The sequence below is a fragment of the Alligator mississippiensis genome, chromosome 4 (genome assembly GCF_030867095.1).
Source record: "Alligator mississippiensis isolate rAllMis1 chromosome 4, rAllMis1, whole genome shotgun sequence".
NCBI lineage: Eukaryota > Metazoa > Chordata > Crocodylia > Alligatoridae > Alligator > Alligator mississippiensis.
Window position 1 is genome coordinate 151275582 of NC_081827.1, and position 27272 is coordinate 151302853.

Here is a 27272-nt window from a genome sequence, read left to right on the forward strand (position 1 = left end):
TCCAATGAAGACGTGGCCATGTTCCTGAGCAGGTCACTGGAGTGAGAGTTCAGGTGAGATGGTGTGTATTTTACCTCGCTGTGGAGCTGAGCCTGCAATGCCATGTGTTCCCTCAGGAAACACATCAAATGCTGCTGGACATGGTGCAAGAAGCATCAGGATCTGTGGATTTTGCTGGTCCCAGGTCTCACTGCCAACCACATTAATGCCACACCCTATGTCAGTTGCTCTGCCTGGAGAGGTTCTTGAAATACACTGTGCAGGCAAAGTACATCAGCAATCTGAAAGTGAAACCCAACCAGGGCACAGTCTTTGAGGTCACCTCAAAGTCAGGTGCCAGCAACCACTTCATGCCCCATGGGAACTTCACATGCTTCACTGACTGATGTTTCATCATTTGGCCCCATCTCAACTTCCTGTTGCTCAACAGTGCCATCCACTACAGAAACTGAAACAAGAAGTGCTGGAGGTACAGCTATGAGAACGAGACCCTTCCCCATGTCCTGTGCAGCTGCAAGCCCAACACCAGAGCCAGGCAACTCTGACACAACACGATGCCCAGGAGTGGCTACTAAAGCCAATCCTAGAGACAGCAGGGATGGTACCAGTAAACCATGGCATCCTAGGCTGTAATGGCCAGCTGTGCACAGACATCATCCTAATAGACAAGGACAAGAAATGTAAGATGGATATTAGGAATATTTTTCTACCTCTGCAGATGATAGTGTCCTGGTTACCTAGTGTCTCTAGGTTACCTAGTGTCTAGGTTACCTAGAGATATTGTAGACAGTCTGTCATCTTCATTTAAAAGAAGATTAGAAAAATATTTGGCTGGATTGATTGAGACAGGAATATTCTGGTCTTGACTAGGAGGTTGAGCTGTATGACCCGCCAGAATCCCTTTCAACCCTGCTTTTCCATAATCCTGTTCATTGGCTGCCATAGAATATTATGCCCATTTCAAGATCTCACTTCCTATATTAAGGCACTTAGGCTCATATCCTATTCCACATTTTAGGTGTTTACTCCATCCTGTTCAAGTTCATAAAAAACAGTGAACACAAAAGGCAGATGGGCCGTCCTCTTTCTTTCTTTTTATAAGTTAGTCTTAAGACCATGATGATGGTATCTTACACCTTAACTTTTTTTCACAGTTTCAAGAAAAGTAAAATAAGTTAAAACTTCCATACCTAAGTTCTTTTATTGGGCTAGTTGATGAAGAAGGATCTGGACCATGCTAATTTGGTTCTGAGATATTTAAAACATCACCTCACCTTTCACCCTTCCTCAGCTTTTTCCCCATAGGAAAAAAGGGGCTGTCTACTACAAGGTAATTTTTCTTTGTTCAAGACACAGACCTTCATTTATTCTAAAATTAAAGGTTTTAGAATAAATTCCCACAGAATTTCAGTGCCAAGAAAACAGCATTTCCAATTGTGCATGCACATGGGCCTCTTGAAGAATAAACCACTGTAACGTATCATAAAATGCAGTAACTACTTACTCCATGAAAAACATCCATAAGTAATTTTCCCTCAAAAGAGAGGAAAAGATAATACACCACAAATGAACAAAAGAAAGCACCACAAGATATTCATAAGCCATAAACATGGAGGTGATCCAGGGCAGATCGGCTGGGAGCCAGTAGATCTCAAAGCCAGTGGTGCAGTCACACACCACTTCAACAGTGTGGCTCACCTGCTAGTGGCTCCTGTTCCCTGGAACCTCAGATGCCTGGGTCCCCAGTGGAGTCCAAATCATGCTTGGAGCACTTGGCTGGAAGGGGTCACCCAGGGGGTAATGAGACAGGGAACAGGTGAAGAAGCTGTGGTCTCTGGGCTGCTGTAGCTGTCCCTAGCTGATTGTGGAAAGGGAAGCTCCACATTGCTTTTGCCTTCTCCAGCCAGGGGCTGCTGGGACTATCTGCCTGGGGTGCCAGACTCCCATGGTATAAGTATTTCAAGAAAGGAAAAAACAAACAGGAAGAATAAAGACTTCTTTTCACTATCTTCTAATCTTACGCAAAGGGGCCACAAAATGACAGTAGGTTTATTACCCTAGATTTCAAATGGAAATCTGGAGTCAAAATTCTGCATTAGGGTCCTCTATGTATTTAGCAGTATTTCCTCACTGGATATATCAGCATTACTGACCAGAATTATAAATCAAATAAATATCCTGTCTAACAGCTTGCAGTACCAATTTATCATTATTCCTGTCTTGTGATTCACTTTTATTCTCATTCCATTATCATTCCCTGGGACTGACCCCATACATCGGGGAAAGAGAAATATCATTTCTGGAACAAACTTTCAGGAAGGTTTTAGTAATAAAAATCATGACTTTATGATGATTTTTTTTTTAGAAATACAAAAGCAGGAACTATCCATACAGCCTGTTCAATGGTAAATTAAAAAAAAACCCAAAAAACTCAAAAAACAAACTAATACTCTTGTAACTACATAACCCTCTATAACAAGCTGCTATGCAGGGAATGTCTCTATCGACTCTTTGGCCCAGTCAACATTTCTGAGAAAAGTCATCTAATCAAAAAGCATTCATGTCCTCAAAGCGTATTTGCTCTAAACACAGATATTCTTATATCAATGTCCCACCAACGCCATCTTCAACATCATCACATTCTATGTCTCCAGAACACAGGGATGGGTCTTTTCTGTCCGTTCTAGTCGTCCCTTCACTTTCTAGGGAGTACGAACTCCAACCTAAAAATATCAAGGGAAGCACATAATAGTGATTTAACTCTGCACCGGTCTGGCCAATCAGTTGAGCCACCCCAAACACATTCACCTCAGCAATTACAAGGTCACCATGATATACAGATATATCAATTGCTTCCAGTCATGTAACTTCAAGAATCTGCAATGAGGCCTCAAACTACTTTGGAATTGACTTACATTTCTGAGCTTTATAATAAAATATTTTGACCTTTTGTTATTTCTGGGCCTTGAGATTAAACATGCTTCATTTTTTAAGCCTTTTAAGTTTTATAGCTGGAAAAGCTGCTATACTTTTTTTATAGTAAAACAGAGCCGTGTATGTAATGATGTGACTCCACTTTCCTCAGGGATCCCAGTGTCTTTCTCTTTATTCTGCCTAGGTGCAAGAAATTCTTCAGGGTGATGAACTTAGACATCTTCATAGCCATGTCTTATGGAATCTCCAGATGTGACAGGGGCTTTTGAAAAATGCTAAACACTGTAGGGCTAGAGACTAAATAGCAAGATATGGCAACTTCACTCACCTGTCTGTGAATCCCTTGTCCCATCACTTTTCTCTGGGGATTCACTGACTTTCTCATCATTCTGGTGAAAAGCAGAACTGTGTTTTGGATCAGAAATTTCTCCAGCATCATCATAACCATCACTGGTGGCATCTCTGGGCAGTACAGAAGCCTCTAAAATACAGATTGGAATTAATAGTGATGAGAAAAGACCTGACACTAAATAGAAATATTAAGTAAAGGTCAAGGACAGAAGGCTGAGATATCTATAAACAGCCCTGATCTTCTCTCTCCACCAATTACATGAGTTCAGGCCAGGAAGCCTGCTACAAATGCTCTGCTTAGATCTGGATAAACCAGTCCACTACATTAGCTTTATTCGGTAAGCTCATTATCCTTTCATAGAAGGATGCCAATATTATTCAATTATATTTTGATAAATCCATGTTGAATCTTGTCCTATTTTCTGCTTCCATCCATATCTTTCACTCTTCTTTCCATCAGTATCTGAACAAAAAGCTCATCTTCCATATACCTCCTGAGATGAGACAGCAGCCACATTCTTCTACATGAAAACTGTTGGTCAAATATTGTCAAATGGCTTTATCCTGTGAGGAGCCACATTGAAAGGTATCACAACAGTATGGAAGCCAAGCTATTTGTCAGCTCACAGGATCAAACTAATGCCCTTAGGACACATCTACATGTGCCATTAATGCAACAGAAAAAGCTGTAGAGCTATCTGCTCTTCAGTAAACTACTTCTGAGTGCAGTGTTTACTGTGCATCCAGGACAGTAGCAAGTTGAGCGAGGGAGGAGCAGTTTAGGACAAAGCTGCTCCTACCTTGCTCCACCCCCCCTGCAGCAGGCTTCCAGGCTCTGGCCACAGCTGCTTGGGTGTCAGCCCCAGTCTGGCCAGGGGCAGAAGGGTTAGTCATGGGCTTCAGCAAGCAGCAGCAGTGTGGCCTGGGGTCCAGAGGGCAGTCCCAAACTGGTAGAGGGGAAGTGGCCAGGCGGGGGTGGGCAGGCCTGGACAGTGGGTGGCTGCAACAGGGAGTGGAGGAGCTGGCTCTTCCACAAGGCTCCTGCAGCTGCTGGGCCATATGGATAGGCAGCAGGTTGGAGCCTATGCCCCTGCTGACTAGGGTGACCAAGTGCAATTTATTAGGCCTCTGCGAGTCAGCAGCGATCTGATCTGGCTTCAGATCCGGCCACTTCGGATGGCCGTGATCCGGACCAGGTTTCCGCCTTGATCTGGCCGAAACGGCTCCGAAGCTCAGGCTTAGGCTTAGAGAGCAGTAATCAATGGCTCAATGTCTAGTTGGCAGCCAGTATCCAGTGGAGTGCCCCAGGAGTTGGTCCTGGGGTCAGTTTTGTTCAATGTCTTCATCAACGACCTGGAAGATGGCATAGAGTGCACCCTCAGCAAGTTTTCAGATGACACCACACTGTGGGGAGTAGTAGATATGATGGAGGGTAAAGCTAGGATTCAGAGTGACCTAGACAAATTGGACGATTGGGCCAAAAGGAATCTCATGAAGTTTAACAAGGACAAGTGCAAAGTCTTAGGCCAGTACAGGCTGGGGGGCTGCATCAGCGCATAGTGGGGGCTGACTGGCTGGGCAGCAGCTCTGAAGAAAAGGATCTGGGGGTTACAGTGGATAATAAAATGAATATGAACCATCAGTGTGCTCTTGTTGCCAAGAAGGCTATTGGCATACTGGGCTGCCTTGGTAAGTGCGTTGCCTCTATTGAGCACTGTGGGGTCACATCTGGAGTACTGTGTTCTAGGGGTGTGCGAAACAGGCTGTATTCAATTCAGATTCAGATTCGTTGATTCGGATCACTGTCCCCAACTCGATTCGGCTGAATCCAAATCTGCAGATTTGATGCTGATTTGGAGAATTGGTGATTTGGCCATAGAGACAGTTTTAAATGTTTTTTCTACATATCTTGAGGTATGGCTTGTGAATGCTGTGATGCTAGGGCAGATGGAGTGTCCCCCAGGAGCGCGGGGGGCCCCCATATGCTCGGTGGAGAACCCAGAAGTGGATTGGAAGTACTTCTGGTCCACTTCTGGATCCGCTTCCCCCACACCCCGCACCCCCCTGGCTCAGCAGTTGGCTATGGGGGGGGGGGACCCTGGATGCCCTCCCAGAGCCAGGAGGCACCAGTCGCCGAGCCAGGGAGGTGCGGGGGGAAGGGAGGGCTCTGTGCTCCTTGCCGGACCTGGAAGCGGACCAGAAGTGCTTCTGCTCCACTTCTGGGTCTACTGCCAAGCACACAGGGGACCCCACCCCCGCCCATGCTCCTGTGGGAGACTCCATCCACCCCAGCATCGCAGCATTCATGAGCCACCTGCTACCTAGAGGTATGTAGAAAAAAACATTTAAAGATGTGTCTATGTCCGAATCTTTCCAAATCTCTCCAAATCAATTTGGAGGGTTCCAATTTGATTCAGACAGATTAAAGGGTTTCCTGATTCAATTTGGATTCAGAGATTTAGCCACCACAATGAGCCGAATCTCTGCTTAATTGAATCAAGGACTGAAGCTTTGCACAGCCCTACTGTTTTCAGTTTTGGGCTCCCCACTACAGAAAGGTTGTGGACAAATTGAAGAGAGTCCAGCAGAGGGTGACAAAAATTGTGAGGGGGTGGGGAACAAGACTTATGAGGAAAAACTGAGGGAACTGGGCTTATTTAGTCTAGATATTGGAGACTGATAAGGAACTTAATAGCAACTTTCAACTACCTGAAGTGGCGTTTGAAAGAAGATAGAGCTAGACTGTTCTCAGTGATGGCAGATGACAGCACAAGAAGCAGTCATCTTAAATTGCAGCAAGAGAAATTTAGCTTAGATATAAGGAAGACTTTTCTCACTAGGAGGGCAGTAAAACACTGGAACAGGTTACCCAGAGAAAAGGTAGAAGCTCCATCCTTGGAGGTTTTCAAAACCCGCCTAGACAAAGCTTTGGATGGGATGATCTAGTTGTAGATGGTCCTGCTTTGAGAAGGGGGTTGGACTAGACCTCCTGAGGTCCCTTGCAAGCCTAATGTACCATGATTCTATGATTTTAAAACAGTTTGGATGCCTACAAGTACCTCAGTCATGCTAATACAATTAATTCTAAGTACCTATACATTTTGGTATTTGATTTCCAGTTTTTTATCATGGAAAATCAGAGCTCACCCTTCCCCCTGTGCTCACCAGGACACAGGTCCAGGCCCCTCACTCCCCACCCACAGCCCCTAGTCTAAGCTTGCCATACATTCAGATTTTTCCAGGCATGACCTCTTTTTTGGCCCCCTGTACTGTGTCCAGGCAGATTTTTTAAATGCAGGCAAAATGTCCAGGATTTCCTCCCTTGGTCTGTTTTCCAGATGGCTACCACTAGAGAGAACTACAGTTTCCAGAATACCTAGCACACATGCATGCACGATCAGGACCTGAGTTCTCAATGAAGATCTGAGTTTTCAGTTTATTGCAGAAAAAACAAAGAAAACATGATCCCATTTCAGCAAATGGGGGCAGGGTCAGGGTACGGGAGTCACTGTGTTTCTCTGCACACACACAGATGCAGACAGCCTGGCAGGGTGTGGAAGCTGTCTTGGCTGAGCACGTGGATACAGGTAAGCTGGAAGGTGGAAGGGTTGTGAGGGGGGGTGGGTTGTGGTGGGGTGCTGGGGCTGCAGCAGGACATGGAGCCTGGAAGGAGGGGGAGGTGGGGAGCTGTGAGCTGTGCAGATGGTTGGGAGATGCTGCCCAGGGTGGAAGATGCACAGGCCTCTCCTCCCCCACCCTCCAGGCCATGCAGTGGTTGGGCTTGCTCCACCACCACCCACAGGAGCTGGAGATGCTGATGCAGTTGCTGCACCAACTCAGCCAGGATGGGACAGGGGCAGCTGTAGGGAGGGGCACCAGCAGAGCCCAGAGGGGAGTAGGGAATATGGATTGGGACTGAGGGGATCTGGCAGGGTTTTGAGGGAACAGGGGGCTGTGGGTGGCAGATGAGGGGCACTCCCCTCTCCCTCAGACAGGTGTCCACTTTTTTGGAACTGGAAATATGGTAACCCTACCCTAGTCCTTTTGGTGCACCTCACTCCCCACTTACAGTCTTCCCACCCCTGCTGGTACCCCTCACTTCCCACCCACAGTCTTCTGCCCCAGCTGGGTCCCCCAGCTGCCAGGGCTATTGGGCCAGAAACCCAGATCCACAGCTCTCTGTCCCCCACAGCAGGACCTGTGCCCTGGCTGCCACCTGCAGGAGGCAGTGGCTGCTGCAGCAGAGCAGAACCCAGGTCCCGCTCCCCCCTGGGCAGCATGGTTGGAGCAAAGCCCAAGGTGCAGGGGGAGGTGGTGGTGCAGACTGCTCACTGTGGGCGTAGGGCTCCCTGCCCTGCTGCCCTCTGCTGAGGGCCTCCATTTCAGAGCAGGCAGGACCAGGTGCAGCAGGACAGAGAGGGGACAAGTGGGGAAGCTCTGTACTGCTCCAGCAAGCCCTGCCCTGTCCTGGCAAAGTGCCCCCTACCCTCCCAGCAGCAGCAGGAGGTATAACTCTAGACTACCAGCCCTGCTGCTGCCAGGCCAGCAGAGAGTGCTTCGCCAGGGCAATGTGTGGCTTGCAGCAGTGTCATGGAGCTTCTCTGCCCAGCCCCACAGTGCCATGCCAGATCTCACTCTCTCTACCATGGAGGCCCCAGGGGGAAGGCAGCAGGGCAGAGAGCCCAGTTCAAAAGTGGACAGTCCCCACTCGCCCCCACTCCTCCATGCACAGATCTGGGGGCATATGCCCCCATTCTTTCTTGGAGTATGCAAGCTGCACCTCTGACCCCGCCCCCCAGCCAAACTGTCTGCAGCCCTGTCATGATCCCCATCCGGGCCCTGCAGCCATGCATTCTGGCCCTGGCTCCCAAGCCCCATGCACCACCTGACCTGGGAAACAGCACCAGCCCCAACCCTGCCCAACTCCTTCCCTATGGGGGGCTCAATCTCCCCTCCCCCCTGCCGGACTTACTTGTAGGGATCTGTTCTCCAGGCTGCCTGGCAGCCATGTGTGTGTGTGAGTATGCACATGCACATGGTACCCCCTTCCTGACTGTCCTTTTCCCACTCCCACCAGCTTCTTGCAGGCTGAAACTTTGCCAGCTTACAGAGAGTTCTTTGCAAAAGTGCACAATCCATTTGTTTCCCTGTTAAAATGAAAAATCTGTGTTTTCCCAATTCAGAGGGAAAATATGTGGGGGGGGGCCCATTTTCCCATGGGAAACAGAAAACCCAGGTCCCCGCTAATACCACTGTACATGTAGAAGTGAGACATTCAGTGCAGAGCTAGTTAGGCCACTCCAGAGTCAACATCTCACATAGATAGGTCCTTACATAAATAACAAGTATCATGAGAGTAGCAATAAAATTGTGAAAACTGGCAAACTGTATTTGCTTACCACCTTCCTGTGAATCCTGGCTTCTCACACTTTTGTTGGGGATCCAAGTGGTTTCTTCTTTATTCTGCCTAGATGCAAGAACTTGAAGGTCATGAACTTCTTTGGCATCATCATAATCATTTCCTGTGGAATCTCCAGATGTGATAGGAAAATCTGAAATATATATGGTAATTAATGGTAATAAAGAGTGACCTTACACTGAAAACAAAAATAATTATATACCTGGGACAAAACACTTAGGTGCACACATTGCCAGATAGTTAAGAGGTACTAAAATCCCTTCCTACTAATCTCTGTGTCAGTAGAATTTCTTATATTTATCGTGCATTTGAAGAGATGAACTTTCTGTTATACACTGCAAAGCGATGAAAATGGAAACCCATCTCAATGATGTGGGGGGTTAAGGGAGGACAGAGACTGATAAACTGAATCTACCAATTCTATCAATTGATACATGGATGTAATCTATTTCAGGCTTTATAGGTTAATTGCTTTTTTAATTTTACTTTATTCTTTATTTTTAAAATAATGAAAAATACATTTTTTTCTTCAGTACTAATCAGAGTAGCAGCTGTATTTAATGTCCTCTTTGAAGCATTGACTAAAACAATAGCTGTTACATTTTAGCTAGTCCATAGTTAGTAGCTTCAGTAATACTGCTCCTACCTTGTAAATTACATTCTTGAAATGCCAAACATATACCTATTCCTATTTTCTTATGTTGAGGTGACCTGGGGAATCTCTGAGACACATCTCTGTAAATGGGGAACATACCACCTGTAGGCCCTGACTGATGCAAGACAATGGGCAACATGTATTTTACCCATTGAAGCAGATCAGCTGTGGCAGCTGATCCAGCCACACAGGCTGATCCACTTCACTTGGTGAAGCCTGTTTATACCCTTTAGTCTCTGAATTCTGCCATGCAACTAAATCAGTGCCACACTCTGTGGTAGAAAGGATGATGGTGGATGAAACATCAAGAGAAACACCTACAGCCTAGGGAATGACCTGCTGGGTGGCACGGAGGTGGAAAGGGATCTTGGAGTCCTAGTGGACTCCAAGTTGAACATGAGCCGGCAGTGTGACGAAGCCATCAGAAAAGCCAATGGCACTTTATCGTGCATCAGCAGATGCATGACAAATAGGTCCAGGGAGGTGATACTTCCCCTCTATAGGGCGTTGGTCAGACCGCAGTTGGAGTACTGCGTGCAATTCTGGGCGCCACACTTCAAGAAGGATGCGGATAACCTGGAGAGGGTACAGCGAAGGGCATCTCGTATGGTCAAGGGCCTGCAGACCAAGCCCTACGAGGAGAGACTAGAGAAACTGGACCTTTTCAGCCTCCGCAAGAGAAGGTTGAGAGGCGACCTTGTGGCTGCCTATAAGTTCATCACGGGGGCACAGAAGGGAATTGGTGAGGATTTATTCACCAAGGCGCCCCCGGGGGTTACAAGAAACAATGGCCACAAGCTAGCAGAGAGCAGATTCAGACTGGACATTAGGAAGAACTTCTTCACAGTTCGAGTGGCCAAGGTCTGGAAAGGGCTCCCAAGGGAGGTGGTGCTCTCCCCTACCCTGGGGGTCTTCAAGAGGAGGTTAGACGAGTATCTAGCTGGGGTCATTTAGACCCAGCACTCTTTCCTGCTTATGCAGGGGGTCGGACTTGATGATCTATTGAGGTCCCTTCCGACCCTAACATCTATGAATCTATGAATCTATGAGAAAGTGAACCTACACAGCAGATCACTGTAGGAAAGGGAAGGGGATAGTGAATAATCCTTATTCCAGTGTTCTAAAGCCATTTTCAAATTATCTGGCCCTAGAAACAGATGCTTTCTTGTATCATACTTATACTCTGAAACTGCAGCATGGGCAATGTAACAGAACTTGTCCCTGGAGCTGGGACTAGCAAAGTTTGGTTCATAAGCAGGGTGGGGCATTCATGAACATTGAGAGAAGTTCAGTTACTCACAGGTCTCATCACAGAACCAGTGTTTACAGCATTCCTTCCCTCTGAGGGTTGAAAACTACAGGGAATTAGGTCTAGTTCAAGATCTCAGGATGGGAAGTGAATTAGACAGTGACTCTGTGTTAGGAATACAATGCACAGACCTGAATGAACAGAGAATTCCTGCTTCTCCTTCACTGGGCTATAGTTAATCTCTTCATACAGAGCTTCAGAAAAGGGCTTCATGAATTTTATGGATCCTGAAAGAAAACAGTATGTGGTTATTAGAACAGGAGATGGGAAATGTTATTACACCCTTCTGCCTCAGGTCAGTGAGGGACTATCGGCAGTTTTGCTTCTTTTTCAGCCCAGAAAATATCCCAGCCTAAACAACTAATGTGTCCCCTTTAAAAACTTCTTTTGGAGATGTTTCCTTTAGTTGTTCCACCATCACAACATTTCTTCTCTTAAAATGTCTGTTTTTCCTTTCATTTCATTATTCCACATTATTGCCCATATAGCAACTTCGATAATTCCTCTCCCAACATGAAGTTTTTATTCCAGGAGCAACAACACTGGTGAGAGGGCAGCAGGACAGGCCTTATGAGGAGAGACTGAGGGACCTGAACCTGTTCAGCCTCAGCAAGAGGAGGCTGAGGGGGGACCTGGTGGCTGCCTACAAACTCATCAGGGGAGATCAACAGCAAATGGGTAAAGCCCTTTTCTCCCCAGCACCACCTGGGGTGATGAGGAACAATGGTCATAAGCTGATGGAGAATAGGTTTAGGTTAGAGATCAGAAGGCAATATTTTACAGTTAGGGTGGCCAGAATCTGGAACCAACTTCCCAGGGAGGTGATCCTCGCCCCTACCTTGGGCAAATTCAAGAGGAGGTTGGACAATCTCCTGTCTGGGGTCTTGTGAACCCAGCATTCATTCTTGCCTGTGGCCGGGGGTCAGGCTAGATGGTTTGTTCAGGTCCCTCCTGACCCTAGCTACTCTGAAACTATGAAACACATTAATGTACTTTCCAAACTTGTTGCACCTAAAGATGCACCTGTCTGTACTACTGAATCCTACAGGTGACACTAGTGAGTATAATGCACTATCCACTATTGCCTAGAACTGTTCTTCACACATCTATGATCTCACACATTTCATCAGGATTTCCAATTGTTCTAAGTCATTGGTGCTCACATTTTGGTTCCATTGGCCAGATGAATGGCACAAGGCCTGTTTGCAGGCTGAATCAGGTCCTGTGCCAGCCCTGTACACCAGGATCTGGCCCTGGGGCTCTGTGCTGCCTCCACCAAGTGAGAGCATGATCCTAGCACGGTGTAGACACTGTAGTGCTTTGTGCCACACTGCCCACCTGGAGTCAGGCTCCAGAGTTCCATACTGCCCACACTTGAGCCTCCATGCACTGGGACTGGGACTGGGCCTTGTGCTGCCCTGCATGCCTGGTCTAGGGCTCAGGGCCACAGTCCACAGGGCTTTCCACAGGGTCCATAGGGAGCCCCACAGGTCAGATTACACAGCATGCAGGTTGTATCTGGCCCAGAGGCTGGTGGTTAAGCACCCCTGTCTAGGTGCTTTTGCACTATTTCTCTCTTCATTCTAACACCCTACAACTCTCCCTATGACTTCAGAGAGGTATTTCTGCACCATTTAGATCCACCAAGACACACCTCTCTGCTGTGCTCTGGCATTTCACACCTGTCCAGCCAGAATGACAAGGACCAAGCAGAGAAGGGCCCCCAGAAAAATGCAGATGACAATGGGCACCATGTTTCCCCCACTGTGTGTTGGAGGTGGATCTGAAAAGAAACAAACATATGAGCAGTAGGCACTATTCTCTGAAAGATATGTGAATTCCAGGGAACATCCCCAGTTACTAAGTGTACTCTATATGACCAAAACATCAAATACTGAGAGAGAGGAGAGCAACTGACATGCTACAGTGGGAGTCAGGAGCACATCAGCTAAAAGCCACTGGGTAGGAATGGCTGCATGCCCTGCAGGACCCACCCCAGGTGCCATTCCCTCATAGATTTCAGACTTTCTTTCAAGAAGCTCCTTCTATCAGAGTAGAGGTTACAGCTCACCTCCCAAGAAAATTCAGTGCTTAATTGGAAGCGGGTTCTTTACCTGTTCCCTTAGGTGAAGATGTCATTCCTATCGCATCTATAAAGGGAAATAGAAGAAGAGTTGGAGACTGAAAGAAGAAAGAGGTAAAGCATTATTTACCAAAGGGATGGTTCCCCTGTGTAGCTGCAGATGGAAATGGCACATTACATATATGTTCTCCCTTCACATGGTGCAAGGGCAGTTTGGGGCCAACTGAGGGAAGAAGTCCATCTGTACTTTGGGAGCAGTGAGGACTATAGTAATAAACTAGAACACCAGAGCCTCAGATGAGAGCAGGGGCTCCATAAGCTGACACATGAGCACATCTGGGCCCTCCAAGGTTCCAGCCCTCACCGTCTATTCCCATAGCCAGGGAACGGGGGCCTGAAATATGGCCAGGCAGGGAGATCCAACACCCTCCCACAGAAAAGATGCATACTTTATCAAAAACCTGCCATTCATTGTTGCTGTTGTGAAGGGGCTGCCAGATCCTACTGAAAAATGGTTTGAATAGTGAGCCCAGTGAAAACAAATAGACTAGCCTTATTCATTATTGGCCAGGTGATGAGGCTGCCTCACAGAGGGGTAGGTGGACAGAAAACAGATACCAAGTTTTCCACCACTATTCATCTTACGTACAAATATGCATACATTGTTAGTCTAATCATTAGCTAACACATTTAGTTATATAGGTGCATTGAAAAGGCAAAAAGGAACCTTTCAGGACCAAGGATCAGTGAACAGGTCATTTTCCAGGCAAGTTTGCTAGGGGAGGTCTAATTGGATAGAGGGGCAGGAATAGAGAGGTGGCAGATTAAGAGCCCCAGAGGAATGGCTGGAGGACATCACAATGCCAGAGCCATTACCATAGTTTCATAGTAGCTAGGGTCAGGAGGAACCTGAACAGATCATCTAGCCTGACCCCCTGCCACCGGCAGGAATGAATGCTGGGTTCACAAGACCCCAGACAGGTGATCATCCAACCTCCTCTTGAATTTGCCCAAGGTAGGGGCGAGGACCATTTCCCTGGGAAGCTGGTTCCAGATTCTGGCCACCCTAACTGTAAAATATTGCCTTCTGATCTCTAACCTAAACCTATTCTCCATCAGCTTATGACCATTGTTCCTTGTCACCCCAGATGGTGCTGGGGAGAATAGGGCTCTACCTTTTTGCTGTTGATCTTCCCTGATGAGTCTGTAGGCAGCCACCAGGTCCCCCCTCAGCCTCCTCTTGCTGAGGCTGAACAGGTTCAGGTCCCTCAGTCTCTCCTCGTAAGGCCTGTCCTGCTGCCCTCTCACCAAGTGGGTATCCCTCCTCTGAACCCTCTCCAGGCTGGCCACATCCCTTTTGAAGTGCAGCGCCCAGTACTGGACGCAGTACTCCAACTGTGGCCTGACCAAATTCGCATAGAGGGCGAGTATCACCTCTCTGGACTGGCTTGAGATGCACCTTTGGATGCATGACAAGGTATGGCTGGCCTTGCTGGCAGTGATCTGGCATTAATGACTCCAAGATCCCTTCCGCCTCTGTGCTTTCAAGAAGGGAACTCCCCAGACTGTATGTATGCTGTGGATTCCTTCTCCCAAGGTGCAGCACCCTGCATTTGTCTACGTTGAACCCCATCCTATTCTCATCTGCCCACTGTTGTAGTCTGTCTAAATCTATTTACCACTGCCAGCTCCTCCTTTGTTTGTACCTGTGAGGTGTCTGTTCAAACAGGACCATTCACCAGTGAGCCTTCCACCCAAGTCCTGGTTTGGCAATGTGGAGACTGTGGCTTGCATGTTCCTTCCAGTGACAACCAGGTGGGGGAGTGCCTGCAATGTGAGTGGTACCTCCTGGTGGTGTCTCTCAGGGAGCAGGCAAGAGCGCTACAGGAGGAGGAGGCAAGGCTCTGAAACATTCTCCGCCTTGAGGACTTCATTGATTCGATGCTGGAAGAGACCTCTAGGACTGCAGAAGAAGAATTGCCAGAGGCAGTGCTAGAGAAGGAAAGGGACATGGACTCTCAAGAAGGTAGAAGCTAGAAGCTTGTGACTTCTGGCAGCAAGCAGAAATCTTCATCTCCATCTGCAGCGATTTGCCTGAAGAACAGATATGGAGCCCTAGCAACATAGGAGGAGGAGGAGCATGTTCCAGTGGTGGAGAAGGCCAGGCTATCCATCCCCAAGGTTGGGAGGATTGAGACCACTGCCACCAAAAGGAAGAAATGGGTGGTGGTAGTTGAACACTCCAGTTTGTGGGGCTTGGAAGCATTCATCTGCTGACCTGACCTGTTGTCTCAGGAGGTTTGCTGCTTGTCTGAAGCCCAGATTCAAAATGTCATGGAGCGCTTACTGAGATTCATATGGCCCTCTGACTACTCATCCATAGTGTTCATCCATGTGGGTACAAATGATACTGCCAGGGGTGACCCTGAGCAGATCAAAAGTGAATACAGGGCTCTGAGTCCAAGGGTGAAAGGCACAGGGGCTCAGATGGTGTTATCATCAATCCTTACAGTCAAGGGGAATGTCCCAGGCAGGATTGGATGTATCCTGCAGATCAATGCATGACTGCACAGATGGTGTTTCCAACAGGGCTTTGGCTTCTCTGACCATAGGATGTTGTTCCAAGAAGAAGGATTGCTAGGAAGAAACAGGATCCACCTAATGAAAAAAGGGAAGAACCATCTTCACAGACAGGCCCACTAACCTACTGAGGAGGGCCTTAAACTAGGTTTGCCATGGGATGGAGACCAAAGCCCTGAGGTAAGTGGTGGAATGGGGGACCTGGAAGAAGCATAAGCAGGAGGGGGAAACAGGGAACACATTCTTATTCTTCCTGAGAAAATAAGCCAATCAGCTAATTACCTCAAATGTCTGTACATGAATGTATGGAGCCTGGGAAACAAGCAGGAACAATTGGAAGACCTTGAACAGTCCCTGAACTATAATGTGACTGGAATAACAAAGACTTGGTGGGATAGTTTGCATGAATGAAGCATTGTCATGAATAGGAACAAATTATTCAGGAAAGACAGGCAGGAGAGAAGAAGAGAAGGATCTGTGCTTTATGAAAAAGAACTGAATGATAGCTCAGAGCTCCAGTATGAAACTGGACGTATGCCTGTTGAAAGTCTGTGGGTTGGAGTTAGAGGGGAGAGCAAGAAGGGTGACATCGTGGTGATGGTCTTCCATAGACCACCAGACCAGGAGGATGAGGTGAACAAGGCTTTTTTCAAAAAGCTAGTGGAAGTTTCCAGATCACAGGGCCTGGTTCTCATGGGGACTTCAATCATCCTGACATCTGCTGAGAGGGCAATAAAGCCATGTGCAGGAAATTCAAGAAGTTTCTGGAAAATGTTGGGGATAACTTCCTGGTACAAGTGTCAGAGAGGTCATCTAGGGGCCATGCTTTTCTTGACCTGCTACTTACAAAAAAGGGAATAATTGGTGGGGAACATAGAGGTGGATGGCAAGTTGGGCAGCAGTGATCAAAACTGTGGGGAGAAGTGGACACGTCAGAGGGCAGGGAACAGCTGCAAGCAGACCTGGATAGGTTGGACAAGCGGGCACAAAACAACAGAATGCAATTCAACAAGGAGAAATGCAAAGTGCTGCACCTAGGGAGGAAAAATGTCCAGCATACCTACAGCCTAGGAAATGACCTGCTTGGTGGCACGGAAGCGGAAAGGGATCTTGGAGTCCTAGTGGACTCCAAGATGAACATGAGTCGGCAGTGTGACGAAGCCATCAGAAAAGCTAATGGCACTTTATCATGCATCAGCAGATGCATGACGAATAGATCTAAGGAGGTGATACTTCCCCTCTATCGGGCGCTGGTCAGACCGCAGTTGGAGTACTGTGTGCAATTCTGGGCACCGCACTTCAAGAGGGATGTGGATAACCTGGAGAAGGTCCAGAGAAGGGCCACTTGTATGGTTAAGGGCTTGCAGGCCAAGCCCTACGAGGAGAGACTAGAGAACCTGGATCTTTTCAGCCTCTGCAAGAGAAGGTTGAGAGGCGGCCATGTGGCTGCCTATAAGTTCATCACGGGGGCACAGAAGGGAATTGGTGAGGTTTTATTCACCAAGGCGCCCCCGGGGGTTACAAGAAATAATGGCCACAAGCTAGCAGAGAGCAGATTTAGACTAGACATTAGGAAGAACTTCTTCACAGTTCGAGTGGCCAAGGTCTGGAACGGGCTCCCAAGGGAGGTGGTGCTCTCCCCTACCCTGGGGGTCTTCAAGAGGAGGTTGGATATGCATCTAGCTGGGGTCATCTAGACCCAGCACTCTTTCCTGCCTATGCAGGGGGTCGGACTCGATGTTCTATTGAGGTCCCTTCCAACCCTAACATCTATGAATCTATGACCACGAGATTATTCAGTTCTGGATCCTGAAGGGAAGGAGAGCAGCAAAGTAAGGACCCTGCAGTTCAGAAAAGCAGACTTTGGCTCACTCAGGGAACTGATGGGCATGATCACCTGGGAGGCCAGTCTGAAGGAGAAAGAAGTCCAGGAAAGTTGGTTGTCTTTTAAAGAAACTTTACTGAGGGCACAGGAACAAACCATCCTGATCTGCAGGAAGATGAGCAAATATGGCAGAAGATCAGGTTGACTTAGCATGGAAATGTTCAGTGAGCTCATACACAAAAAGGAAGCTTAAAAGAAGTGGAAGCTTGGACAAATGATTAAGGAGGACTATAAGAGTATATTGTGGGCATGCTGGGATGAATTGAGGAAGGCCAAAGCACAGTCGGAGTTGCAACTATCAGCAGATGGGAAAGGTAACAAAAAGGGTTTCTATAAGTATTGTCAGCAACAAGAAGAAGATCAGGGAAAGTGTGGGTCCTTTACTGAATGAAGGAGGCAACCTGCTGAGAGATAATGAAGCAAAGGCTGAAGTGCTCAATGACTTCTCACCTCAGTCTTGACAGGCAAAATTAGCTCCCAGACAACTGCACCTGGAAACACAGTTTGGTGAGGAAGTGAGCAGCTCTCAGTGGCAAAAGAACAGGTAAGGAACTATTTAGAAAAGCTGGACATATGCAAGTCCATGGGACTGGACGGGAGGCAACCGAAGGCCCTGAGGGAGTTGGCTGATGTGATTGCAGCATTGCTTTCTGTTATATTTGAAAACTCATGATAATTGAGAGATGTCCTGAGTGATTGGAATAGGGAAAATGTAGTGCCCATCTTTAAGAAAGGGAAGAAGGAGGATCCAGGGAACTACAGACCAGTCAGCCTCACCTCAGTCTCCAGAAAAATCATAAAGCAGGTCCTCAAGAAATCCATTTCTGAGCACTTGGATGTGAAAGCGATTAGGAACAGCCAGCATGGATTCAACAGGGTCAAGTCATGCCTGATCAACCTAATCACCTTCTATGATGAGATGACTGGATTTGTGTATGTGGGGAGAACAGTGGATATGATATAGCATGACTTAAGCAATACTTTTGATACGGTCTCCCACAGCATTCTCACAAGCAAGCTAAAGAAGTGCAGGTTGGATGAATGAACTGTAAAGTGGGTAGAAAACTGGCTGGATCATTGGGGGCTCAATGAGTAGCAATCAGGGGCTCACTGTCTAGTTGGCAGCTGGCATTAAATAGAGTGCCTCAGGGGTCAGTCATAGGGCGGGTTTTCTTCAATGTCTTCATCAACAGTCTGGAAGATGCAATGAAGTGTAGCCACAGCAAGGTTGAAGATGGCATGTAGCTGTGGGGAATTGTAAATATGCTGGATGGTGGGGCTAGGATTCAGAGAACCATAGATAAAATGGAGGATTGGACCAAAAGAAATCTCATGAAGTTCAATAAGGACACGTGAAAAGTCCTGCACTGAGGACAGAACAATCCCAGGCACCAGTAGAGACTGGGGACTGACTGGCTAAGCAACAGCTCTGCAGGAAAGGACCTGGGAGTGACAGTGAACAATAAGCTTAATATGACCCAATAGTGTGCTGTTGTTGCCATGAAGGCTAAAAGCATGCTGGGCTGAATTTGCAGGAGCCTTGCCAGCAAATTGAGGGAAGTAATTATTAACCTCTATTCAGCGCTGGTGAGGCTACATCTGGAGTCCTGTGTTCAGGTTTGGGCCCCCCACTATAGAAAGGATGTAGACAAATTGGAGACAGCCCAGTGGAGGGCAACAAAAATGGTTAGAGGGCTGGGGCACATGACTTATGAGGAGAGGCTGAGGGAACTAGGCTTATTTAGTCTGCGGAAGAGATGACTATGGGGGGATTGAATAGTATCCTTCAAATACATGAAGGGTGGATCCAAAGAGGATGGACCTAGACTGTTCTCAGTGGTGGCAGATGACAGAAAAAGGATCAATGGTCTCAAGTTGCAGCAAGAGAAGTTTAGGTTACCTTAGGAAAAAATTTTCTCACTAGGAGGGTACTAAAGCACTGAAACATGTTACCCTAAGATGCTGTGTACTCTCCACCCTTGGAGGTTTTTCAGACCTGGCTAGACAGAACCTTGTCTGGGATGATCTAGTTGGGGATGGTCCTATTTTGAGCAGGGGGTTGAACTAGATGACTTCCTGAGTTCCCTTCCAACCCTAATTTTCTATGATTAGGTGACATAGGCCACCTAAATTACCTTTGTTCTGTAAATTTTAGTGTACTATTATTTTGTTTGCTATTATTCCCCAATCCCAGATAATCACAATTCCAAGCCTTCCTAATCCTTCCCAACCATATATGGAGCCTCCTTAGGTAGTTCTAGCAGTTGCCTGTTCTCTGCAGATACAGCGCACCATCAAGCAATCATTCTCAGGGTAAAAAAAACCCTGTCATCTTTGTGCTGCTATCCAAATATTTATGGTGGCCTAAAGTGAAAGCAAACAGGTGTCCATACCCTCTGTCGCACCACAAATCCTCAAGTTTATGGCTGCAACAGAAGGTAGCAATAAATTGGGTGGCTTTATACTAGCCCCCATATGTTTGGTTATGGCAAAAAGGTACAAGCAGCGTAAAACTGCCGGCACGCTCCAGCCTCCCTGAGGTAGGGACTCCACAGGCTTGAGGGGCCTGAACCTGCACAGCCCAGGAATTCCTGGGCAGAACTGGCCCCATCAAGCCTTAGAAATGCCGGCCTCGCTTTCCCAGCTTACCCAGATGCATCCCCCCAGGGGTGCCACTGAATAACTCAGGAAAGTCAAGTCTTCAGGGTGCCTGTCTGCAAGCAAGCACTCCTCACTTGCAAACACCCATCCTGTCCAGCATGCAGGGAAATTCCTCTGCAGGAGATTTCTGCACATGCCCTGCAAGCATGGAAGTGGGGAGAGAGCTCCCTGGAGAGATCCCCCTCTATGTTTGCAGTCAACCCAGCTATCCTATTCTTGGCAGCGGTGTGGAGCACATGCTGCAAAAATGGAGTGGGGAACCCTTTGGGAGCTACCCCACCATCATCCCACTTTCAGACACAAGTGCAGAAGTCCCTTGCAAAGGGGTTTGCCTATGCTAGTGCAGAGGGGGGAACTTCTACAGGGATCGCCTGCCCAAAACAGGGGCATATTTGCAAGCTGATCTTCCTCTCATGCAGACGTACCCCAAGTTAGGCCTCAGCAACCAGGCATATTGGTAGATGTTGATCAGTTGTGCCATAACCTATCAAAGCACAACCAATTGCACTCCACTGACAACATCTGTTTCTAGCCTCACATACAATCTCTACAGGAAGCTTTCCCTACTGAATCCTTCCAAGCCTGTCCAATGAGGCTTGCACTTACCTGAGCAATTCACAGCAGCATCTTCTTTATGGTGGCAGTTACTGTCATCCCAGCGCTTGGCAGGACAATGCCACAGAGATGACTCTGTCCCTTGACAGTCCAACTTCTCTAGCCAGATGGGGCCAGTCCCCTTCCCGAATGCCGCTTTGCCCAGGGCAGACACAGCAGGTCCACAGCCCAGTTGTTTACACACGACATCTGCATCTGCCATGTCCCAGGAGTCATCACACACCGTTCCCCAGGAGCCGCGGTGCCAAACCTCCACTCTCCCTGAGCATCCATCCTCTCCTCCCACAACACGGAGCTTTTCCTTGTCTGGGAAAGGCAGAAACCTCACATGTTACTGGGACAGCTGGGAAGGTCGTTAGATTTTGAGAAGAGATACAGAGAAGCATTGATACCTGTGCAGTTTGTAGAGCCTGGGCACGCAGCAAATGAGTTTTGTGTTCTGTTTTCTTTTCCTCCTATAGAAATAAATACTACCATGAGTGGACTAATTACTGTGCTTCATGAAAAATGAAGTAGAATCTATAACCCCTCCACTGCAACACTGTGGGCACATCTACGTGCAATGTTAAGTCGCCTTAGTGACGCACTATGCTGACGAAGTGATCATGATCATTTGACCCCAGTAATTTTTCCTGCCATGGCAGGGGGTCGGACTTGATGATCTGCTCGGGTCCCTTCCAACCCTACCAACTATGAAACTATCTCCATCTACAGGTGACCAAGAGCTATTTTGCTGCAGCAATGCACTCCCTCACTGTAGCATGCCACCACAGCATAGTAGCAGCTAAAAATAACCGTTTGCCCAATGGACAACACAGTAGGGGCTACTATTGCGCCATGCTTTAGCACTTTCTTTTGGAAGTACTAAAGCACAGGCATGGCACAGTAGCAACATTGCCATATGGGTACAGGTAGACACACCCTGTATGAATAAGATATAAGTTCTAGTTTATGTAATACCCGAAGGATTTATACTATAGTGGTAACCATGATTTCTCAACATTTTGCAGCTCTCTGACAGCATGTGTGCGCTTGTGATTTCTCACTCCATGCTTTCTCTCTCTGAGTCTCTTCCCTATCCTTTTATAAAGAACCTGATAGTGAACAGTTTTATTATCTGAAAAATACCTGGAGTAGTAGGGAATTCCAGTGAAGAGAAACAATTGTACTCCACCTGGAACCGAAATGAACCTACGGCTCAGATCAGCATCTTCACAAATATATCCAAGCCACTTGCCGAAATAGACACACATGGATTTTTGGAAAATTCTCACCCAGATTGAAACCTCACAGTTTGGGTCCATCACTGATTTTCATCCCCAAAATATAAACAGTTTGTTACAATCTTCAGAATGAAAAAAGTTCTAATCAATTAAATGCTCTACTGTGACTGCTTCTCTCCCAAAGACTGGATGAAGGGGATTTTGATACCTGATATCTTATCTGTCTTTCCCAACTAGACATTAGATCCAGTAAAAGATGTCACCCACAAAACTGGGTGCCTAATAAATAGGCACCTCACAGGCACCTTGCCTAATAAATGCAATATTTCTCTACCTCAGTGCCTCAGTGAATGTGGGCATATGTATGCAGGTGCAGTTGTACAGCTGAGGGTGTTGGTGTATCATCTGGGTGTGTGCGTATGTTTAAAGATTGTTTTAGAATTACCACTACAAGTAATGTGGGTCTCTTCTATCCGGGTATCACATGACTGAAGATCCCACGGCTCTGATGGGCACTGCCAAAGGGAACTGTGATGCTCATGATGACACTCAATGTGGTCCAGCCATGTGGGACCAGAACCTTCTCCATAGGCAAAGTCACTTGCAAATGCCCCTCCAACTCCACAGCTGAGCTGCTTGCATATAATTTCAATGGTGATATCAGTCATTCGATTGGAGCAAACACTCTCCCAGGTCCCATTGTAGAAAACCTCCAACCGTCCAGCACAGTCACCACCATTCACCAGCCTCAGATTCATGAACTCTAGAAAAAAATGCAAAAAAACAACTTGTACTGACATGATTCTGATCAAACGTGCAGTATGCACACTGAAATCCCAGCGATCATGGCCAGCTCTATGCAGGGCAATTATGGGAAAAAGCAGCATTTTAATAATGACTTTCATAAATGGGAAGACAAGAAAAAGAAATAAACATCCAGGGAAGACCTCTAGTATTCTTATTTCTCCCCTCAAAAATCTGACTCCTCCTCAGCAGCACTCTAATAATGACTTTCATGTGATGGTAAGTGAGAAAGAAAGATAGACAGAGAAAGAGGATCTCTATCATTCTCATCTCTCCACTCCAGTATATGCCTGGTAACCAGGCTCATGCGAGCAGTTATAGAGCAGACCTGAACAGAGCACGCCTGCATCCTCTTTGTGTTGGCAGTTGTGCTGGCCCCAGCTCCTGGAAGGACATGCCCACAGCTCCGACTCATTCCCAGCGCATTTCACATCATCCAGCCAGATCTGCCCTGAGCCTTCCCCATAGTGAGCAGAGGCAGATGCCACAATGGCATGTCCACATCTCAGTTGTTTGCAAACTACGCTGGCATCAGACAAGTCCCAGGAATCATCACAGACAGTCCCCCAGATGCCCTGGTAATAAACCTCCACTCTCCCAGCACAGCGAACTGCCCCATTCACCAGTCTGATCCTCCTGCTTCCTGTAAGGAGAAATCACAGCAATTAATGGGCAAATTAATGATAACTGAATAGCTTCCATGGAAATCGTTCTGATATTAAAAAGGTTCATACATTGAAATTACTTGAAAACCTGTACATACAAGTAAAGATAAAGGAAAACATCTGCAAAGTTAGAATACAAGAAGATACTGGACAGGAAATAATTCAGGCTCATAAATAGTGTGCCCCTCCCTCTACCCCCATCAGAGGTACAAGGGGCAGAATTGCAGCCATGCTTTGAAACTTGCTATATTGTTATCCTGCCAACCAAAAATGTACTGATTTGTCCCTTGTGTTAACATCTCTTTGCATTTGAGTGAGATCACTTCACAAAGTAGGCTGGTGGCAAGTTGTACGATGGTCATATTTCTGCTCAATTGTGGATGTCAGGAGTTCGGTCAGCAAGCAGGCCAAGCAGCCCCCAGCTCAATGGGGGTAAGGGTCTGACTGGCTACTGATTAGCAGCAGGTCTTTCAGAGTGCACAAAACTGGACAATATGACAGTTGCCTCCCTGTTAGCCCTGGGCCTCTGACTGCTTGGGTACCAGTGGTCTTTGCTTGGCCCTCTGGCAGGATGGCAGGTAGGAGCTGACCCTGAACCAATGGTAATAATGGCTACAGCAACAGCTCAGGAAACAGTGATTGTGCCTGTGACACTGCAGGCAACAGTGGAGGCACTTCCTGCCCTTCCTGGTGGGAAAGGGGAAGGGGAAGAAAAAATGGAGGGACCCGCAGGAATAATAGTTTCATAGTTTCAAAGTAGGGTCAGGAGGGACCTGAGCAGATCATCAAGTCTGACCCCCTGCCATGTCAGGAAAGGTGTTCATCCAGCCTCCTTTTAAAGACCCCCAGGGTAGGAGCCAGCACCACTTCTCTTGGAAGTTGGTTCCAGATCCTAGCCACCCTGACTGTGAAGTAGAGCCTCCTGATATCCAGTCTGAATCTACCCTCTGCCAGCTTGTGATTGTTATTTCTTGTCACTCCTGTAAAGCTCGGGGGAACAGGGACTCCCCCAATGCCTGCTGGTCCCCCCGACTAGTTTGTAAACGGCCACTAGATCCCCCCTCAGCCTTCTCTTGTGGAGGCTGAACAGGTTCAGGTCCCTCAGCCTCTCCTTTTAGGGCCTGCCCTGCTGCCCCCTGATCATGAGGGTGGCCCACCTTTGGACACTGTCCATGTAGTCTACATCCCTCCTGAAGTGCAGCATCCAGAACTGGATGCAGTACTCCTACTGCGGCCTGACCAGTGTCGCATAGAGGAGGAGGATCACCTCCTTAGACCTGCTTGAGATGCATCTGTGGATACATGACAAGGTGTGGTTGGCTTTCCTGACCACGTCCCCACACTGTTGGCCCATGTTCATTTTGGCATCAATAATGACTCCAAGATCCTTTTCTACCTCTGTACTGATGAGAAGGGAGTTCCCCAGCCTGTAGATATGCTGCTGGTCTTCCTCCCAGGTGAAGCACCTTGCACTTGTCAGTGTTGAAACCCATCCTGTTTTCATCCGCCAACCCCTGTAACCTGTCCAGGTCCAATTGCTGCCTATTCCTCCCTTCTAGCATGCTCACTTCTCCCCACATCTTAGTGTCATCTGTGAATTTGAACAAGGTGCTTCTTACCCCACCATCCAAGTCGCTGATGAAGATGTTGAAAAGTGCGGGCCCGAGGAACGAGCCCTACAGTACCCCACTGACCACATCCTTCCAGGTTGAAAATGACCCATCCACCAGCACTCTCTGGGTGCGGCCTTCCAGCCAACTAGTGACTCATCTGACTGTGTAGGTGTCGACGCCACAGTCTACTAGTTTTTTAATAAGAATGGGATGGGAGACAGTGTCGAAGGCCTTCCTAAAGTCCAGAAAGACTACATCCACTGCTATACCTGCGTCTAAGGATTTTGTGACCTGGTCATAGAAGGCCACTACATTGGTCTGACAGGACCTGCCTCTAATGAACCCATGTTGGTTGCCCCTAAGCATAATCTCTCCTGCTAGTCCCTCGTGGACATGTGCCAGGATAATTCTGTCAAAAAGCTTACCCAGAACCGAGGTAAGACTAACTGGCCTATAGTTTCCTGGGTCCTTTTTCCTCCCTTTTTTGCAAATGGGAACCACATTGGCCCTTTTCCAGTCCTCTGACACAATGCCAAAGCACCATGAGTGCTCGTAAAGCCATGCCAGGGGTCCTGCAATGACCTCTGCTAATTCCCTCAGCACTCTGGGGTGGAGATCGTCAGGACCTGCTGATCTGAACACATCCAATCAACGATGTTCACTTGTGAGGATAAGTGCCACAGCAGAGTTTTTCTCTGGTACTGGGAAATCGGAGATGATGAGTCTGGAAATCAGTCAAATTGCTTCAGAAGATACCGAAAGTCTGCCCATCAGACCTAAACTGCTTCACTGTTATACTTCTGGGACTAAACTAGGATCTGAGTTTTAGGAGCCAAAAAAGCTATCAGAAATTTCTAGACAGCTTTCAAGAAGCCAAGGGTGACCCAGTACTGATGTACACTGTTTTTAGTGTGGCACTAAATAATAGAGAGAGAATGGTAGAAATTAAAATATTTTCACTGAAACAGACTTATCAATATAGGTAAAGATGCACTCTGAGGAAATAAGAAAGATAAGTAAAATAGGGGCTAAAAATAGGATATGGACAGGCACTTGGATGGCCCAAAGCCCTTCTAAAAGCAGCCCTTACAACTCCTCAAGTCCAGGAGGTGTATACAGTCTCCTCACATTGGTAGAAGCAGGTGCTAACTGCAGTGTTACATATTACTAGGGAAAGCCAACATTTTATCCTAAATGGGGCAAACAGGGACACCTAGCAGCAGCCCACACTTGGGTTAGGTATAGGTAAAGATACACTCTGAGGAAATAGGAGAGATTAGTAAAATAGGAGAGATTAGGAAATAGGAGAGATTAGTAAAATAGGAGATAAAAACAGTATATGGACAGTCACTTTAATTCTCAAGCCCTTTTAAAAGCAGACCCCAGAACCCCACAAGTCCAAGAGGACTATACAATCTCCTCACATTGGCAGAAGCAGGTGCTAATTGCTGTGTTACATATTACCATGCAATGCCAAAATTTTGTCCTAGATGTGGCAAACAGGGACACCTAGCAGCAGCCCACACTTGACTTATTTGTTCAATGTGGAGGTAGGTGGCGCGCATGGCACAGCAAAGGGAAGGTTTATGGCAATATAATTTCTGGGGAGAGAAAGGGTACCTCTTTAAGATACTTTTGAACCTCAAAAAAAAAAAAAAAAAGGGAAAGGAAAGGAAAGGAAAGGAACAATCAGGAACATCAAATTGAGATTCCTTGGGAGATCTCCTACAGGAAAGGGCCCACAGGGTAGGGTTAACGTGAGGAGGAGGAGGAGGAGGAAGGAAAAAAAATGGAAAGAAAACAATCTGTTCTCCCAGCCTGTCTTGCTGACTCCCTGACCCACCATGATCCTGGTTCCAAGCCAGACCCCTGTCCTCTGACAGCCAGCTCCCGGCCTGTAGTAATCACCAGTATCCCAATCCCATAAACTATAGCAGCCACTCCAGGCCTCCTGGCTAGTCACTCTGGCTAGATCCCTGCTTACTGATCCCGACCCCTGGTCTCACATTTCAAAACTGCCAACATCTGGGCACATTATACCCCTCAGCCTCCTGACCCCCCTGTTCCTGACCCATGACAACTGCAGTCCTTTGCTCCCTGACTTATCTGTTCTTGATCCCCTGGGTTGTGACCCTGACCACTTATATCCTGGCTGTACCCCTGACAGAAGAAAGTGTTTGTAGGATTTTCAGGGGAAGTCACCTGAGCAAACAACAATGACATCTTCCGCTATGCCAGCCTAAATTGCCTCAGACAGGGAGTTGTCACAGAGCATCAGATTAGACTCATGTCCAGCACACTGGACACTTCTAAAACCCACAGGACCTGTCCCACGCTCAGACTTTGCAGGGTGATAGGCTTTCTCAGCAGCTCCACACTGGAGCTGCCTGCACACCACAATGGCATCATTCGTGTCCCACTGATCATCCAGGACTCTGCTCTATGTTCCACCGAGGGAAATCTCGACTCGCCCAT

The 27272-nt window shown here is 47.4% G+C and overlaps 1 protein-coding gene across 1 annotated transcript; it reads right to left on the reverse strand.

Annotated features, from left to right (window-relative positions):
• Nucleotides 1-2598: 2598 nt before the first annotated feature.
• On the reverse strand, nt 2599-27272 carry LOC132250074 (antigen WC1.1-like). Its single transcript, XM_059726236.1, has 9 exons — nt 27140-27272; nt 22848-23162; nt 22161-22478; nt 20484-20798; nt 12783-12818; nt 10800-10895; nt 8685-8837; nt 3263-3415; nt 2599-2723 (listed from the first exon to the last, which is right to left on the reverse strand). The coding sequence occupies exons 1-9, from the start codon at nt 27270-27272 to the stop codon at nt 2599-2601; spliced, it is 1644 nt and encodes a 547-aa protein (XP_059582219.1).

Coding starts and splice junctions, on each gene's coding strand:
- LOC132250074 (XM_059726236.1), bottom strand. CDS start 27,272: ATGGGCGAGTCGAGATTTCCCTCGGTGGAACATAGAGCAGAGTCCTGG. Junction 22,479..22,847: donor TGCAGGCGTGCTCTGTTCAG/GTCTGCTCTATA, acceptor ATTTTTTTCTAG/AGTTCATGAATCTGAGGCTG. Junction 8,838..10,799: donor GGAATTCTCTGTTCATTCAG/GTCTGTGCATTG, acceptor TATATATTTCAG/ATTTTCCTATCACATCTGGA.